At 36.5% G+C, this 20066-nt stretch overlaps 1 protein-coding gene across 2 annotated transcripts in view; it reads left to right on the top strand.

Moving 5' to 3' along the window:
* Positions 1–16697, top strand: part of FDX1 (ferredoxin 1) — a 34991-nt gene extending 18294 nt beyond the window's left edge. The window contains exons 3-4 of one of the 2 annotated variants that reach the window (XM_060017986.1): positions 10892–11021; positions 15860–16697. In XM_060017986.1, the coding sequence (XP_059873969.1) occupies positions 10892–11021; positions 15860–15986 (257 nt within the window). In that variant the 3' untranslated portion in view covers positions 15987–16697. Of the gene's footprint in view, positions 1–657; positions 10195–10891; positions 11022–15859 lie in introns of those variants that run through there. The other variant, XM_060017987.2, reaches the window with a different exon arrangement.
* Positions 16698–20066: the final 3369 nt, after the last annotated feature.

Genomic DNA, 20066 nt, shown 5'->3' with positions numbered 1-20066 from the left:
GTCACTAGGGGGCAGTTACACCTCTCTGATCAAATTTACCTAGTTTATTACCTCAGACTTTGTTTTTTTCTTAAATATTATGTATTTCCTTCATGGGTCTGTTTGGAGGGAAATTATTCAAATTGGGTGACCCTGATAATGATCATATAAATCTCTATTTGTATTATGTTTATTGACTCCTTATTAACATACTGTATTTCCAGCTCTGGTGGATCAAGGTTTACTCTAGAAAATTAGGTTTTATATTTTTATATAGTTTCATATTTTTAATATATAATATTTCCACATAGCTATCCCTTGGAGTTTTGTTTGGGAAAGGGGTTAGGCAGTCTGTCTTGTCAGCGTCATTACAGATCTCCAAATTATCTTAGTATGGTTACACACACAAACGAAACAATCTTTTCCTGGTGGAAAACTCTCAAATTACATGAAAGGAGCAATAGTCTGCAGATAGCTAATTTTCTTTGGGAATAGTTTTATGGCAGGAATTTCTAAGCTTTTGTGCAAAACCTTAGTATCGGTCTTTTTTAAAAAAAAAAACACCTCAGTTCAGAGTTTTATTCATCATCAACCTTGAAATTAGCCAGTAACCATGTCTTACTTATTCTTTTTTTTTTTTTTTTTTGCGGTACGTGGGCCTCTCACTGTGGAGCACAGGCTCCGGATGCACAGGCTCAGCAGTCATGACTCATGGGCCTAGCCGCTCCGCGGCATGTGGGATCTTCCTGGACCATCGGCAGGCGGACTCTCAACCACTACGCCACCAGGGAAGCCCCATGCCTTACTTATTCTTAATGTAATTTTTAAATTATGCAAATTTGAAATTGTACAGTTTAACAATATTAAGGTTCTTACTCCAGTAAAATCAGAAATACTGTGAAAACCAAACCTTTTGTCAAGAATCCCATAATTTCAAGCTGGCAGGCTGTGCGAATTATAAATTTTATATTTGCTTCCATGCCTTTTACAATTGTAAACAAATACCTGTCAGCCTTTGTCAGTATCATGTGAACTGTGCTGTTTCCAGACATCTGATGTCTGTGTGATTTCTGTTGACTGTAGTGCCGATATTTTAAACTGTGGTTATAATTTAATATCATTTTAAAGCCTATGACAGTTTCAGCCAAGCATTCATTACGTGTTAATGCCGAAAAATGCATCCGAAAGCGAGTTATTTTGGGACACAAGTTAAATATGACAGAATGCAATGAAGAAAGCCAAAAACCTATCATGATTTGTATTACTGTTAATTTAGGAGACAGAACTGAATCATTAGCCAGAATGCCAGCAATATTAAAGCAGCAGTAAACTGTACATACCTTTAAGTTCATGACAGTTGTTGTGTAACTAAGCAAGGATGATGGATAAAATGCTGGCATCAGGGGCTAATACGGCTGTAATGTGTCCCTAAGTCAGTTCAGATTATCGTCTGTTGTAAGCCATGGAGTATCTTTGATTATTTGAAATGTGGACATAGTAATGGAAAAAGTTTCACTTCAAATGTTTGTTCTAAGTATATTTTGCAACAAAAATATGATATGAGGATTATAGATTTACGAACTATAAGAACCCACTCCTTACTTTACATTTTGTTTCATTGAAAATATAATTCGAATTATGAGACTTCAACAATTTCAAAATCTTTGAGAATGTATTCCTCATAAAATGTGATCACTTTATGTTTAATATATGTGTATGTATCTCTATTTACATATGTATATACACACATATGTACACATTTCCCCTATTAATTTACTCTTATGTAACCAACCACTTATAAAGACACTAAAAGCTGACAGCTGTCAGTGCTGCTTTGGGGCTGTATATAAGCATAAGTCACATAACTTTTGCACTTTCAATCCCCAACTCTCCACATGTATTATTATATCGGTGTACCCATATTTTGATCAGCTATCAGTTTTAGATTGAAGGTTCTATAGTTGTTGCTTTTGTATCCTTTTTCCTTTGGTAGGTTGCCTCCCACTGTGTGTTTTGTATAGTTGTTCCCTGTGTATGTGATAAGCATAAAAAACAACAAACACTTCCCATTTTAGGGATAGGTTTTGTTTACCAAATCCATTTTCAGGTCAACTAGTTGGCATTTGGAATTTGTTTTCCGATGGAAATACTGTTATACATGGTGGCTAAATTTTTCGGGCCAACCCACAGAACCTGTTTCTTCACAACTAACTTAATCACCATTTATAGCCTGGCTTCTATGAGAAAATGCATTGCAACTTCTAACTTTTAATACCAGATCAAGAACTCCTTAACTCCTTGGGCCCACCTACTGCACACACACAATGCACACACCCCACATACACTATGGGGACTCCACTTTGCAGTCTGGCATTGGGAATATATATACTGCTGATTTTCAATGCAGATAATTTCATGTTAGATAGGAGCCTGGGAATTCTGTGATGCTGAAAAGGAGTTAGAAGATGAGGCCCAACAGGAATCTCATCCACTTTGTTCTTGCCTATAGCCTTTGGGTTGTGGCTCTAGTGGAGTTGGGAGCAGCAGGGACGTTCAATAACGATGTGAACTCTGTTCAAATGGGATATAGAATTGGTGGCAGCTCCCGTGTTTTAACTGAAAACAAGTGGGCAGCTGTGGTGCAAAATCAGATGCTGATAAAGGATATCTATGAAAAGCCTACAGCTAACGTCATGCTTAATGCTGAAGAATGAAACGTCTTTCTCTTAAGATTAGGAACAAGGCAAGGATGTCTGTTCTCACCACCCTACTAACATCATGCTGGAAGTCTTTGTGTAATGAAGCAAAAAAAGAAAAAGAGGACTTCCCTGGTGGCACAGTGGTTAAGTATCCACCTGCCAATGCAGGGGACACAGGTTTGATCCCTGGTCCAGGAAGATCCCACATGCTGTGGAGCAGCTAAGCCCGTGTGCCACAACTACTGAGCCTGCACTCTAGAGCCTGCGAGCCACAACTAGTGAGCCCATGCGCCACAACTGCTGAAGCCCGCGTGCCCTAGAGCCTGCGTGCCACAACCACTGAGCCCACCGCAACTGCTGAAGCCCGTGTGCTCTAGGGCCTGTGTGCCACAGCTGCTGAGCCCGTGTGCTACAACTTCTGAAGCCCGCACACCTAGAGCCCGTGCTCCACAACAAGAGAAGCCACCACAATGAGAAGCCTGCGTACCGCAGTGAAGAGTAGCCCCTGCTCACTGCAACTAGAGAAAGCCCGCGCGCAGCAATGAAAACCCAATGCAGCCAAAAATAAATAAAATTTTTAAAAATAAGTAAAATAAAATAAAAATAAAATAATGAAAAAATAAAAAAATTAAAAGGCATACAGGTTGAAAAGAAAACTGTCTTGTTTTTAGATGATTATTTACATAGAAAATCACAAGGAATCTATTAAAAAAATCTTAGAACTAAGTGAGTTTAGCAAGGTCCTAGGATACAAGGTCAACACACAAAAATCAATTGTATTTCTGTGTACCAGCGATGAACAGTTGGAAACCAAAAAAATTTTTAAAAGAACATTTACAAAAAAAAGAACATTTACAATAGCTCCTCAAAATGAAATTTTTAGGTTTAAATCTAATAAAATATGTATAGCATCAATATCCTGAAAGTTATATAACTCTGATGAAAGAGAGCAAAGACCTAAGTGGTAGAGAGACATACTGTATTCATGGATTGGAAGACAACATAGTAAAGATGTTGATTTTAGATTTATAGATGATGTATAGATTTAATACATTTCCTATTAAAATCTCAGCAGGATTTTTTCTAGATACAGACAAGCTGATTCTAAACTTTTTACAGAAAAACAAATGAACTAGAATAGCCAAACAATTTTAGAAGAGAAAGATAAAGCTGGAAGACATATGTATAGTACAGATCTTAAAACTTGATGCTACAGTAATCAAGACAGTGTAATATTAGCAAAAACATAGACATGTAGATGAGTGAAATAGAATTAAGAGTTAAGTGGTAGACCCATTAAAAATATATCTAGTTGAGTTCTTTTTTTTGGAAGAGCTTTACCGAGATATAATTTACATACCATACAGTTAACTCATTGAAAGTATACGTTGTTTTTTAGTATATTCAGAGAGTTGTGCAGCCATCACCACGGTTTTGTTTTATTTATTTTATAGCTTTATTGAGATATAATTGACAACTAACATTGTATAAGTTTAAGGTGTACAACGTGATGGTTTGATACACATCTCAGTTGCAAAATGAGTACAGTAGGGTTAACCTCACATCATTCCTTTTTTGTGTGTGTGTGGTTAAAACATTTAATATTACTCTCAGCAAATTTCAAGTGTATAATACAGTATTATATCTGTAGTCACCATGTTTTACAGTAGATCCTCAGACCCTATTCATCTTATAGCTGAAAGTTTACACCCTTTGACCATCGTCCCCATCTCCTTTAGCCCCCACCACTACTCTCTGTTTCTATGAGTTTGACTTTTTTAGATTCCACATATAAGTGGTGTCATACACTGTTTTGTCTATCTCTGTCTTATTTATTTCACTTAGCATAATCCCCTCAAGGTCTATTTATGTTTCACAAATGGCAGGATTTTCTTCTATTTTATTGCTGAATAGCATTCCATTGTGTGTGTATCTGTACACACACACACACACACCCCCCACATCTTATTCATTCATCCATGGACATACACTTGGGTTGTCTCCATATCTTGGCTATTGTGAATAATGCTGCAGTGAACATGGGAGTGCAGATATTTCTTTGACATAGTTATTTCATTTCCTTTAAATGTATGCCTAGAAATTGGATTGCTAGGTCATATGGTAGTTCTATTTTTAATTTTTTGAGAAACCTCCATACTGTATTACATTGTGGCTATACTCTTCAGATCTTCTGCCCATTTTTAAATTGGGATGTTTGGTTTTTTTGATGTTGATTTGTATAAGCTGCTTATATATTTTGGAGATTAATCCCTTATTGGTCGTATCATTTGCAGATATTTTCTCCCATTCAGTAGATTGTCTTTTCAATTTGTCAGTGGTTTTCTTTGCTATATGCAAAAGCTTTTAAGTTTAATTAGGTTCCATTTGTTTATTTTTGCTTTTATTTCCTTTGCTTTATGAGACAGATTTAAAAAGTATTGCTGTGGTGTCAAAGAGTGTTCTGTTTTCTTCTGGGAGTTTTATGGTTTCAGGTCTTACAGTTAGGTCTTTAATCCATTTTGAGTTTATTTTTGTATATGGTGTTAGAGAATGTTCTAATTTCATTCTTTTACATGTAGTATCCAGTTTTCCCAGCACCATTTACTGAAGAAACTGTCTTTTCTCCGTTGTATATTCTTCTTTGTCATAGATTAATTGACCATAGGTGTGTGGGTTTGTTTCTGGGCTCTCTATTCTGTTCCATTAATCTATGTGTCTGTGTTTATGCCAGTACTATACTGTTTTGGTTACTATAGCTTTGTAGTATAGTCTGAGTCAGGGAGATTGATATGTCCAGTTCTGTTCTTCTTTCTCAAGTTATTTTGGCTCTTTGGGATCTTTTGTGTTTCCATACAAATTAAAAAAAATTTTGTTCTAGTTTTGTGAAAAATGCCACTGCTAATTTGACAGGGATTGCATTGAATCTGTAGATTGCCTTGGGTAGTATGGTCATTTTAACAATATTAATTCTTCGAACCCATGAACACAGTGTATGTTTCCATCTGTTCGTGTTGTCTTTACTTTCTTTGATCAGTGTCTTACAGTTTTCTGAGTACAGATCTTTTACCTCCTTAGGTACATTTACCCCTAGGTATTTTATTCTTTTTGATGCGATTGTAAATGGAATTGTTTTTCTTAATTTGTCTTTGTGGTTCGTTGTTACTGTATAGAAATGCAGGCTGTGACTCCAAAGGCACAGCAACACAGGGGAGTTTCTTTTGGATGACGAACCTATTTTGTATCCTGGTTATGGTAGTGGGTACACAAACTTATACATGCGTTAAGATTCATAGACCTGTATACCAAAAAGGCAAAAGTCAGATGCTTATTAATTGAGGAGCGCCCTCTAATTACCAGACCAGGAAACAAATAAATTGGCAGAAATACCCATCATGAAATCATGAGATGAAAAAAAAACAAAAACGGAGTAACTTTTTCTTAAAGTTTTCTTCTCACAGTTTTAGGCTCACTTTTAAAATCTTTTTTCCTCCTAATACCTTTTCAGAGACATGTCTTCACTGTTCTCTAATTTTTTTCTTCTTTTTTATAGAACATATAGTTTAAATATAAGGAAAAAAAAACCCTCCAAAAAACTGCTCAGATTGTCTTGTTATTTTGGAGTTTTGCAGGATTGACTATTTCTTCTTATAAGTACTATCCACAGGGTTTGTAAATCTTTGCTCCACAATTTTTTCTGTAGTGATACTTGTACCACTATATGACCATATGTGTCTCTGGTTCAGTGGTAGCCATCTTATGCATGCTGAGTTGATTCATTCTGAGTTTTAAAGTTTCTATTATATTTGAGTTTCTTCCTAGTACAAAGAATAAGAAAAACATACCTGTTGACAACTTGTGATAGAAAAAGTTTGAAAAGAACTGTAAAATAAGGAATCCTGAGCATGGTGCGTTTATCTAAAGAATAAATATGGGACTAGAATGTATAATAGAAACTTGAGTGTAGGAACCAAAAGTTAATCTTCTGTATATATTCAACATTTGTCAAATTCTTACTAGAATACTCTCTTCAGCTCTGAACTTGGCAACTTAAGCAAGATGTGGAAATAATTGGCAAGGTTCCTGAGAGGAGCAATGAAAACTATTAGAGAATGAAAATAAAGCCTTTAAGAGAAGGTTAAAAGAATTGAGGTTTCCTAGGGAAGAAAGTGAAGAGCTGGAACACGGATGGTAACTCTTCATTTTGACTGACCAGGTGGCAAAAAAAAAGGAATGTCCTAAATTTTCTGGAGGGATTTATTAGCATGTGAACTTTACTCTGCATTCCGAGATGATTGAGACCATATTGTATGCACTCGCTTCTTCCCTGGGCTTTTCTCATGTCACACTTTCTGGTTCTCTCTCTAGCATTTGACACATTTGTATTTTGACTCCTTTTCTTGGAGGGGGTGGGTCTCTCCTTGACTCAGTTTCTTATCTTTCTTTTCCTCTTTTTCCCCCTCCTCCTTGGTGAAATCTCATGACTTTTGCTTCTGTCTTGTTCATGTCAAATCCATCCTTTACACACAGGCACCAGCAAGAGCTATCCAAAATAAACATACCATGTCACTTTCCTACTCAGAATCCTTTAGAATCTTCCCGTAACTTCAACAGCAACCACTGTCCTTCAGGGTCTGGATCCAGGAGAGGGGCAGTGAAGTGACGGGTGCTCATAACCCCTGGCCAGAAACATCTCTGTCAACCCACCCACTACGAGCATGCTAGTTTACCCACCGTGTCAGGAAACAGGGAGTGCGCTTATAGGACAGCTCAAGCTCCTTAGGAGAGCATGAGAGACCTCCATGCTTGGTCCCCTGTCTGCCTCTATAGCCCCTAGCACCGCATCCTACCCTGGACTGTGAGTTTTGTTTTTCTTGCATATTCTGTTACACATGGCTTGCAGTTCTCAGGATTTGTCTTTTTTTAATAATAAAAATATGAAGGGAGTTATAAGCTTTTTAAATTAGGAGCGTTGCTTGGTATATTTTATAAGGAGGTTTTACATACTTTTTAAGACAAAAGATGCTGGATTTCCTGAATTTTGTCCCATAGTATCTTCAGAGCGATTTGCCATTTTAGTTTTGAGTTTGTCTGGATTGGGTATTGATGAGATAAAAACAGAAAACAAAGTTAGTATATATTTATTGAATACTAGGGAACAAATCCATTAAGAACTGTAATTCTTCTTTGTGGAGTCATAAAATGTTAGCGAGAACAGGCCCTTAGATATCATCTGCTTCAGTCTCTCATGGTACAGATGAGAAGAAAACTGAGGCCCTTGAGAGGCTTGCCCAGGACATAGCAGACAGTATGGCAGATTCATCTAGAGCCCAGATGGCCTCAGGGTTGTACTACACCAGTTCTCCTTTTACTGCAGGGGTTTCCTCCCTCCCTCTCCCTCCCTTCCTTCCTCTCTCTCCCTCCCTCCCTCCTTCCCTCTCTTTCTTTCTTCCTACCTACCTACCTATCTGTATTTTTTTAAGCAGAGGAAGCTTACTTCTTTTTAAGTAAAATATATCCATTTACCTTTTTCTGTGAAATGCCTCATATTTATACAAAAGTAGAAAAGGAAAGTGCTTGTTCAAATAACCAATTGGTGTGGGTATATATTTGTGTATTACATAAATGTACTGAATATATGTATATATATGTTTATATATTTAGTATTCACATAAGGTGAATTAGATTATTGAGTGGCAGGAATTCATAGTTGATTCATTTAACTTCTTGGGTTTAATTCTTACTCTTACATTTAAAAAAGTTGAATGACTCTTAAGTTTTCTTATAACTTCCAAATCATAATAATTACCAACACTTGAATAGTTCTTATTCTCTACCAGTCAGTTGTGGTTGCAAGTACATATGTTAAGTACACACTTATATGTAATTCTTGCAACTATTATGTGAGGTTGGTACAGTTACTATTGAGGAAATTAAGGCAGGAGGGTGTAGTGGCCCAAGGTGATGCCATTAGTAAAATGTGGAGCTGGGATTGAAGCCAGGGAATCTGGCTCTACAGTCCATGCTTATGGCTCCTGTACATCACTATATGGTGTCTGTGCTTTATCTTGTTACTGCTTTGAATGAGATTTAATAAAAATGAATGTTTAAGGAAGCCTGTCTCTTCTTTCTTGATGTTTTAAAAAATAAAATATGAGTAACAAATGTTTAACTTATAAAAGAACAACGCTTTTTAAAATGATAAATTCATTCTGAGGAAAATTAAGAAGTTCACTAATTATTGATAGCAGTTTTATTAGTATTTTATATAGTGTTTATTGACCAAAAGAATCTAAATCAAACTGAAGTTACTCCTAGGACTCTATAATCTTTACAGTTGTATAGTGGCTTTAAAAAATATTATTCAGAAACAAACCAGAATAACTTTTTTAGGTAGAATTTAATGAGAACATGATTCTGGATGATTCTGTTTTGTCAGGTCCTCTTCTGGATGCTGTATTTTAAGAAAAGCCCAACCAGACTGCGGGAAGGGATTGAGAACTATGTCATTACGTAAGAAAAATTTTGAGGGCCTGGTTACGCTCAGCCTGGAGAAGAAAGAACATTCTCAAATATATGAACAGCTGTTGTTTAGAAGGATTCACTAACTAAACTCATAGAAACAGAGAATAGAAAAGTGATTTCCAGAGGCTTGGGGGAGGTTGGGAAATAGGGAGGTGAATAGGTAAAAGGGTACAAAATTTCAGCTCTGAGATGATTAAGGACTGAGGATCTAATGTAAATCATGGTGACTGCAGTGATAACACTGTATTGCTGAGAGAGTAGAACTTACATGTTCTCACTAAAAATAAATAAGTAAATATATGAGGTTACAGATGTGTTAACTAAATGAGAGGAGTCCTTTCACAGTGTCTACGTATATCAAATCATCACGATGTATGCTTTAAATATCTTACAATTTTATTTGTCAGTTACACCTCGGTAGAGCCAGAGAGAAAAAACAGATTTGACTTCATGGGATAGAATTGGAGCAGTAGGTGGAAAGTTACAGAGTGACAGACTTTTAGCTCAGTAGAAGCTGAGTGTGAAATTGGCTGGCTTAAGCAGTGAGGATTTCTTTGTCAGGAAGTTTTCAAGCAAAAGCTGGGTAACCCCTGGGAAAAGGATTTTGCAGAGCAGATTCATAGTTTAGTTGGACTAGGTGACTTTTCAGTTCCCTTTTCACAGTCCTTGGCATATTAATATGCACTCAATAAATAACTGTTAAATTAGTGACTTTTAAAAACATGGAACGGGAGAAATATTCTCTATTTTAAACCAGTGTGACTCTCTTTTTTTAATGTACAAAGAACTCTTTTAAAATTAATTAATTTTTGGCTGCGTTGGGTCTTAGTTGCTGCACGTGGGCTTTCTCTAGTTGCATCGAGCAATCTTCATTGCGGTGTGCGGGCTTCTCATTGCGGTGGCTTCTCTTGTTGCAGAGCACTGGCTCTAGGTGTGCGGGCTTCAGTAGTTGTGGCACATGGGCTCAGTAGTTGTGGCTCGTGGGCTCTAGAACTCAGGCTTAGTAGTTGTGGCACACAGACTTAGTTGCTCCACAGCATGTGGGATCTTCCTGGACCAGGGGTCAAACCCGTGTCCCCTGCATTGGCAGGTGGATTCCTTACCACTGTGCCACCAGGGAAGTCCCAAACCAATGTGACTCTTAAAGTGACTTATTTGATTCTGTCCTGATTATAAGGAGAGATTGAGAGGGAAAAATATTTAACTTTAGATGTCAGTTTGGTTACTTTCTGGTTCCTCTTATATACTGCGAGGCATTATAAATTGTGTTGCGCTCTCCAGGAAACAGTAAGTAACTTGCATAGCTGTTATATAAATCATTACTATATAAGTTTAAAATGCATACATTTTTGTATGTATGCATATCTGAGTTTATTAACTTGTAAGCTCTTTGGTATTAGGATTTGTATTTTTATGTTTCCCCTCACAGCATCTAGTTCATACCTTTTAAAAATAATATTTGAAAGTGATTTCAAACTGTGTGTGTGTGTGTGTGTGTGTGTGTGTGTGTGTGTGTGTGTGTGTGTTGGGTATGGGGGGGTTGTCCCTAATTCTTATTCAGAAATAAAGTCCTATCATTGATGTATGCTAATGCTGATTTTTAAATTTAGAAATTATTTAATTAATTCAAGTCAATTTTGAATTGTGTTGAATGTAGAGGGGAGCATATTCAATGTTTGTTGCTTTTGTAGGTGCATGTGAGGGAACCTTGGCTTGCTCCACCTGTCACCTCATCTTTGAACAGCACATATTTGAGAAATTAGAAGCAATCAGTGATGAGGAGAATGACATGCTTGATCTGGCATATGGACTAACAGATAGGTAAGATTTTTGGACCACTTCTGTTGTAATAATAATATAGGAGGATAAAAGTTTTATTAGTTCATGTCTGTCTCTGACCAGAGACATGTAATATGCATGCATGTGATAGGGTCTCCCAGTGTAGACAGATAACAGTCACAGACTTTGAATATCAAATATGTGACATTTCTCTTATGTATTCTACAGTTTAACCCTTATGAAACTTTTAACAAAAGTAAAAAAAAAATAATTGGAAGTATTAGAAGCATAAGTTCTAGATCCTAATAAATCTTCTTTCATCTATTTTTATTCCAGGAATTAATATTTATCACAGTTTAATGAGTTGGGATTAAATTTAATGCTTTTTATGGTATTCTTGAAGGACAGATTTGATAATTGAAAGAAATTATAATGGAAAATTTTACCTACTTGAGAGAATACAATTTTTAAAAGAACTTAATATATAATAGTAATTATGTTAAAATGAATACTTCTGTTTCTAACTGTACATTAAAGTAAATTAATCAGAGCTTATTCTTGTTATTAATAAGTAGAATTACTCTTAAAAGTGGTAACATTTATAGTAGCAAGAGATATCAAGTGATACCTTATTTTTTTTTTAATTATCTAGTCTTTTGGTTTGAGTTAGGGAAGATAGGTAGTTAATTTACTGTTTCAAGGGACAAGATAACAAGAGTTTATTTAATTAAGGTTGGCTTTGGTGTTTAACTGTAATTTGGTGGCCCTAATGAAAAATAGTTAAAAAAAATAAGAAATAATAGTAATAATAATAGCTTTATTTTATGTGTATCATGTAACCACAATTTTATTAGATCCTTAAGATAAACCCTCTTATCTAATAATCCTCAAAAAGTTTTTAGGTCATTGGTATTTATTGTGACTGCCATCTGCCTGTCTCCCCTCACATCTTCAGGTGCCACATTCTCTATCAACACCTCCTTTTTTTTTCCTAAAGGATAACACACAGAATACACTCAATGTTGTGTTAATTTGGTTCTGAAAATTGTTTCTTTCAATGTGAGGGGTAAATCATAGCTAACTGCTTGCCCTTTTATTCAGGTGAAATTTGTAGGCGCATGTAACAGATAATATTCTGAATGAAAAGAAAAAGAAATGAGAGGAAATGGAGAGCTACATTTAGGAGAGATCCATGAGTGTGAGAAGATACAAGAGACCTATTGTAAATGTAAACTAGCCAAGAACTTTGATAATAAAATTCAGAAGTTTTAGAACAAGATAATGGAAAGCAGGAAATAGCTTTTATGGCATTTTATAGCTGATATTCTTAAGTACACAGAATTTTAGTAGAAATGCTTTGTGGGGAAAGAGTATAATGCTTTTCACAGGTAGGATTTAGAAAACACTGACATATTTGGAATGAAAATAATTTTGTTCAAAGATAGTAACTGCGTGTAAACTTCTATTTCTAGGGTTCCATATACTTCCAAACAAAGAAACAAGGAAACTCAGTCTTTAGTTCTTAGGTTTATTTTATTTATTTACTTACTTACTTACTTATTTGGCTGCACCAGGTCTTAGTTGAGGCACGTGGGATCTTCATTGCCACATACGGGATCTTCATTGCAGCATGTGGGATCTTTAGTTGCAGCATGTGGGATCTTTAGTTGTGGCTTGCAAATTCTTAGTTGTGGCATCCATGTGGGATCTAGTTCCCTGACCAGGGATCAAACCCGGGCCCTCTGCATTGGGAGCGTGGACTCTTAACCACTTGACCACCAGGGCAGTCCCATAGGTTTATTTTTAAAATTAAGTGCTATGTAAATGTCTATAATTTTTAAGATAAAACAGCATCATTTTAATGTTTACTTTAGGGTGTACTTAACCTTGATTAATGATGGCTTGTTGATACACGGGTGCATATGGCACTTATTTTACTGGTTACATGTCTCCTTTTCCCCATTAGAGCAGGGGCCATGTCTTATTTCATCATTGTGTCTCCAGTGCCTGATTCACAAAAGGCGTCACCAACTGTTTTTGGAATTAGTGGTTGGTAGAGAGATTCAGGAATTATCTGTGAATCTATTTTTGATGGTTGTCATTGCTCCCTGCTACCAGTTTCCATGGATAATCTACACAGAGGCCTCAGTTTCCATATTTGTAAAATGAGGATAATAATAGTACCTACCTCATAGGGTTGTTGTGTCGTGTCAACTAATAAATGTACGTGAAGCTCCTTGAACAGTGTCTGGTGAAGAAAGCATTCATTAAATGATTGTTGTTGGCATTCTGACTATAATAATATTAATTCAAATGCCGGAAACTTACTATAATGCCTAAAAACTTAACAAAGATTATTTCTAACCTTCAGAGTTAGGCAGTATTATCACCATTTTATAGAACAAAGCTTAGTTCTTGTGGATTTGCTCAAGGCCACACAGCTAGAGAATGACAGAGCCCTGGTTTGAATCAGTTATGTTAGACCCCAAAACCCTTGGTTTTTTACTATTTGAAGCTTCTTCTCTGCATTGAAAACCGAACTTTAGAATTAAAGTTAACGTAACACCTAGTATATTTCCACTGTCAGGTGTATATGGAGAAAATGTCTTCAAGGTTTGCACAAGTGTGAGATTTTGTAGGATTAATAGTGAAATCAAGGAAGACTTGCTGTCCGTCTCCTTCTGTAGAAGTGTAAGACACTTTCTACACTGGTAGACCCTAGAGCCAGAGACCTTCCAGGAGGAAGTAGGGGAGTGAGAACAGCCACAGTGCCACTGCCTTATCTTCTAGGGTTATAGAACCAGCAAGGGCTTTCGGTGCCACCCCTCCCTGTGTTCCCCCACACAGTTCTTGTTCTTCTGTTACTACACTTACTTTATTCTGCCCTGTATCACTGGTAGCTCTTTCTGTCCTGTTCCCCTTACTAAAAGTTCCTTGAAGGCTAGCATTACCCTACTCATCTTTGTATGGACACCAAGAGTAACCAATAGTCTCTCTAGGGCTCACCGCAGTCCTAATGAATTTGTCTAAATTGGCTTGCCTTATTTTTTCTCTTGCAGACAGAGCTTAATGCATAATTGAATATTGTCAGGGCTGTTTCTATTCAACAAATAGGAATTATTGGTAAAAGGGGATTTTTTTCTATCAGCCATCAATATTTCCCATGGCAGTAGTACTTACTCCTTACTCAGAAACCTCCCAGTGGTCCCTCATTGCTCACCAGTAAAAACCTGAACCCCTTCACTGGTGTTCAGAGCTGTCCATGGCCTGGCCACCTTTCTAGCCCATCACTCCCCTGTCCTCGTCTGGCCTGCACAGCAGCCAGGCCAAAAACCCATATTGCCTCAAACATGCCTTGAATCCCTATTAGCTTTGCCTCAAATGCCTTTCTCCTCTTAAGTTCTAGCCAGCCTTCAAAGCCCATTAGAAACACCATCTCCCCCATCAGAAGTCAGTGCTTTCTCCTCAGCCCTTTCAGCTTTCTCTCTCTGTGGCATTTGTCAGAGTCTCTCATGTTAATTATCTGCAAATGTGTCCCAGCTCTTCTATTTGATTGAAAGTTCATGCCTTAATACTGATATTAGCAACTAATCCTTATGGCAGTCCTATGAGGAGCCCACTTATTATCCATGTTTAGGATGAGGTTGGGAAACTAATATTTGGCATGGTTAAGAAAGTTGCTTGTGAACACGTCATGTTCAGTGCTGGATTCTGTACCACTGGTCTGTTTGGCTCTAACCCCTGCATCCCTGGCACCCAGCATGTAAGAGGTGTTCAGTAAGGATCGAAGTGAGTTGCTGTTCTTTTGCAAACCCACTGACATTTAGTTCTGTGCCTTTTGATGCTCAGCAGGTGCTTGCTGAATATGTTGACAAAACCAAGACCTACATACCACATTCCATCAAATTGAAGGCAGTTTGATTATAAGACTAATATAGTATTTATTTTTATGTGCCATTAAGAAGGAAAAAGCTCTGCTGATTAAAATATGGTGTAAAATGATCTTATCACTTAACGTTTTATGCATATTGAAAGAGCTATTTATACTTAGATTTAGAACTATTTAGACAGATTTGTACATCACTGTTTTAAAAGGAAAATATAAATAAAATTGGTCACAATACTGAAAAAAATAAAAGAAAATGGAATTACAGTTATTCTTCCAATGACAAATATTTACTTTCCTAATATCAATTTATGCTGGGTCTCTGTATTGTTAATTTTTGTTTTGTAATCTTTTTGGACTTATTTTGAATGGTAATGAAATTCAACACATAATATTAACATACTTCCCATTACTCAATTGAAGAGACACCTCTGATGTGACTGCTACCTCACAGTGTAGCTGTGATTGTAAGATGGCATTGATTTTAAGATGCATTTGGTTTCAGAGATGTTAAAATTGTGGCAAAAATATGCATCTGATAATTGATGACTTACATCTATGTGTTTATTCCAAATTTCTTGTTTTAAAGGCTTTAAAAAGTGTAGCTTTCTTTCATAGACTGTATGGTTTTAATTATCTGGGAATTGATTAGTCATTCTCTTGGCATTGCTAAAACCTCAGTTCTCTCCTCCACTGTTGTGCCTTCTCATCATTTCATTGCTTGTCAGTCCTGTCACCAAAAAAGCAGTAGTTCCAGTGAAACAATTAGTAGAAAGATTAAAATGAAGCTTTGGCGTATCACACTTTTTGTTTTTCATATTTACATTCTGTTATCCTCTAGTTGAAAGGGTTGGATGTATCTTTTTCTACTTAACGGAAATTTAAAAGGTAAATAAATCCCTATGCTTTGGGTAAGAAAAGGTCCTGGTAACTGCATTGCTTTGTGAATAATATATACTTAATACTAAATCATACTCCCCCCCTTTTTATACAGATCGCGGTTGGGCTGCCAAATCTGTTTGACAAAGGCTATGGACAATATGACTGTTCGAGTACCTGATGCTGTGTCTGATGCCAGAGAGTCCATTGATATGGGCATGAACTCCTCTAAGCGAGAATAAATAGGAATATTTTCACAACATTTTACCTATTTTTATAATTATTATTTCTTAATGTAATTAAATGAGAACATGGATGAATGCATTTATTATTATGACTAGATTTATTACTTTAATTCACCTTGTGTAACTGCTGAATTTTGTAGTTCTGAAAGAATGTCATCTTTATTTTGATTAAATTATAAAAACAAATCAAATATTAGAAAGTAGTTAATATGATAAAACCTTATATATTTTACCTGTGTTTGATTAGCAACATTAGCAAAATGTTTTCACATAAATCTTATGCCTACTTACCTACAAAATAGGTTAAAAAAAGGTATCATTATCTCTGTTAGACGTGGTGGAGGCAGAGGTGTAAAATGGCTTGTCTAGGGCCATACAACAAATTAGAAGGTCAGTATTAGAACTGTATCTTGTTATTACAAGTTATGTGTTGAGATCGGAAGTGGAGAAATTAGGAATATCATAGCTGTAGTTAAATGTGAATGTGTATGGATGTGTATTTAATTGCTCAGTAAGCTGATTAATTTCAAAGATAGGTATGACCTTATAAATCATTAGTCCAAAATTTTGATTCAGTGAAAGCACAGGTAATGTGCTGAGCAACGACTGAGCACAGGTAATGGAGTGCTGTCAAAGATGTTTGGTGTCAGTTCTGACTGAACTGGAGAAATAAACTAAAAATTACATGTCTTTATTTTTTTATCCTAATCAGAATGGCCTGTCTTTGTAATCTTTTAAAAATAATGCCTGTGACAGAATGGACATCTTATGGATTAGGTTTTCTCTGTCCTGAGCTGCAGAAGGAAGCGAGTGGGCTGCCATCCTCTCGGTGAGAACAGAGCCTCACAGTGTGCACTGAGCACGATGGGCACAGTCCTGGAAGGGGGTGGGCTCGAACACCTCAGATCACTGTCTGTGCATGGCAGACCTTTGTACTTTATCTATACTGTGAATACACTGGTAAATGATAATAAAGGGGTACAAAGTATGCTCTTGGAAGTATAATAAAACATTAGTTTGGACTAATGGTGGGAAAGGGCAGAAAAAACTAGTTAAAAGTGAATTATAAAGTTGAGTTAGCTTCAGGTACATCTGTGCACTTTGAGCATTTGCACAAATATTTGTCAAGTATGGTGTTGGACCTACAACGTTGTGTTATGTCCATTGGGGTACAGAGATGAACACGATCAGGAATGCCCTCAGGGAGCTCACCTTTTTTTTTTTTTTTTTTTGCGGTACACGGGCCTCTCACTGTTGTGGCCTCTCCCTTTGCGGAGCACAGGCTCCGGACGTGCAGGCCCAGCGACCATGGCTCACGGGCCTAGACGCTTCGCGGCATGTGGGATCTTCCCGGACCTGGGCACGATCCCGTGTCCCCTGCATCGGCAGGCGGACTCTCAACCACCGCGCCACCAGGGAAGCCCCGGGAGCTCACCTTTTATTAGGAAAAGATAAAATATATGTATGCACAAATCATTTGCTTCAACTAAACTGACCAATTTGCCAAATAGAATACTTTTAAACTAATTAACATGTATAAAGTGATTAAGGAAGAACTCAGGGCTTCTAATGTTCATTTGACACTTGATAACCATCGAGTGCCTTCTTTGTGGAGAGTGTTCCACTGTTAGAGTACTTCAAAACAATCTGACCTCTTAGTTAGCTTCCATATTCTCCTCGTATTCTTGCATGGATTCCCTAAATTCTCCTTTCCAGAGCACTTTAATGATGGCATCCAGCTTAAGACTCTAAACTTTAGTCTAACTGTCTCAGATTTCAAATTAAGAGAGCTTCTTATTAATGAAGTTTAATTGTATTACTTAAATAAAACCTACTAAACTTACTAAGTGGAGCATATGTCCTATAATTGTTTTGTATAAAAGTTATTTTTTCAGTTTCAAAAAAAAATCCATGTTTGATGTGTGTGCGTTCTAGGTAATGTTATTCAGTTATCTATTGCTGCAATTTTATTGTCTCTGTTTCTATGGGTCAGGAATTCAGAGAGTGCAGAGCAGGGGTGGCTCATCTCTGCTTCACAATGTCTGTGGCCTAAGCTAGAGGACTTCAGGGCCAGGTGCTGGAATCATCTGAAGGCTTATGATTTCCTCATGTGACTAGCAAGTTGATGCTGGTATCAGCTGGGGGTCTAGCAGGGGCTGTTGACTGAAACACCCGTGTATGGCCCCTGCACGTGGCCTGGGCTTCCTCACAACATGGTGGCTGGCTTCTGAGTGCCAGTGCCCTAAGAGAGCGTATAAGCATTGCTAGGCAGAAGCTGACCGTCACACAGTATCACTTCTGCCCGTTTTTTTCATTAGAAGTGAGGCATCAAGTCTGACCCATCATTTGAATTGAGGGGTGTCAAAGAATTTGCAGACATGTTTTAAAGCCATCACAGTAACCGTTATTTTCAGATTAATTTACTGGCACATCATTGCCTGTGAAAACGGGCCTTTTACTAACAGTGTTCTAAACTTTTGAAGAGGGGTAGGATTTTATTCTTGTATTGTGTTTCAGAAGGTTCTTGTGTCTTCTTTGTTATGACGGTTCATTTGTTTTATTCTCTGACTCCTTGCAGTTTTCTTGACAGTTGATTTAAATCAGAGGGAAGAGTGGTGGGTTTCCTTTCAATGCTGTATAATTTTGGTTTACATCTCTCTGTCATTTTTGTCATCAAGAAAGGCATCTTCCTTTGGTATAGTACTCCATATAATTGTTGGTTACATGCTAATACTTAATGTTGTATTTGGTTTTCACAGATAAAACCAGCCTGTAATTATATAAGTAATTCAGAATTGCTGAATTTGTTTTTCTTTTTAAGTGAACCATTCTAAAAATTTCCAAAACCTTTTGCTTAACTTTCAGTGTGAAAATACTGTCTAATTTTTGTCTTAAAGGACTGCTTTCCTGTTTTTAAATTTAAGTATCATATGGTGATCCATGTGATTTTTTATAATGGTCATTCAGCAATAGAATAATTACGTTTCACTTGGAAAAATGTTTTCTAAGGGAAATTTAGATTCAGTATATGTTTTCCCATCTTTTCTTTTTCTTCCTTTTTACAACTCTTTTAATTGCTTTCCTTTTTTTAAACTACTTGAAATTTTGTGGTAAACCGCATTTTGGGATCAGAATTTCTTAAATGGCTTTCTTATTTATAGGATAATATCACTCTAAATGAAAAGACAAATAATTGTATTACATTTCTAAAAATAGCCTGTGAAACTTTATTCTAAGTGTAAACCATTCAGAGATGTTCAAACATTACACATAAACTTTGTTTCCTATTGGAGAAACATTTAAGAATAGAAGTATGATCTTGGTTAAGCAACAACAGGATTCCTTTAATATGTCAACACATCACATGATATCAAGTTATTTTTATCAGATTTTCTTCTGTTTAAAAGTTTCTAGAAGCTGAAAAATTAGAAAACCAGCTGGCGGGAGGAAGGCATGATCACTTGCAGACAGAAATAAATGTGGCTCTAACAACAGAAATAAGAAGTTAAAAGATAATTTAAGTCTACCAGAAGCAACTTAAGAGAGAAGTTGGTGGGAAAGATCTTTACAGTGAGAGGCATTACCTCTCCAAAAACTGTTAGTAATAACCTAATCAATGTCTTATTCCTCTTTCCTTTTGACTCCCATTTGCTTATCTTATTATCTGGATGTATTATTTGTCATTTAATTTTTAGACTTGATTTGGTAATAATTTATAAAATTAAGCAGAGCCATTGTGCCTTTCTGGCTTCCTTTGTCTGCTAATCATTTCTGAAGCCATTAACACTCAGTTTGATTTACCCCAGTGAGTTTCACTGCTCCCTCATCTTTCCCAGTCTTCTGTCTCAGACTGTCCTTTTTAGTATTTGTTACATGTGGCACTTCCTACATTTTTCTCCTGATAGGTTAAGCTTTTTAAGAGTAAAGATTAGGTTTTGTTCAACTTTGTAACTGCAGTTTCTTTTGTGGTATTTAGCCCACAGTAGGTATATAATACATAGTTGAATTAATCAAAACCTGGTCTTATGCTTCTAGCATTTTGCTCTTTGGTAGTCACCTGCTATTGATGAGATTACA

This window comes from Delphinus delphis, chromosome 8 (assembly GCF_949987515.2).
Source record: "Delphinus delphis chromosome 8, mDelDel1.2, whole genome shotgun sequence".
Taxonomy (NCBI): domain Eukaryota; kingdom Metazoa; phylum Chordata; class Mammalia; order Artiodactyla; family Delphinidae; genus Delphinus; species Delphinus delphis.
This window is presented reverse-complemented; position numbering and strand designations above follow the sequence as displayed.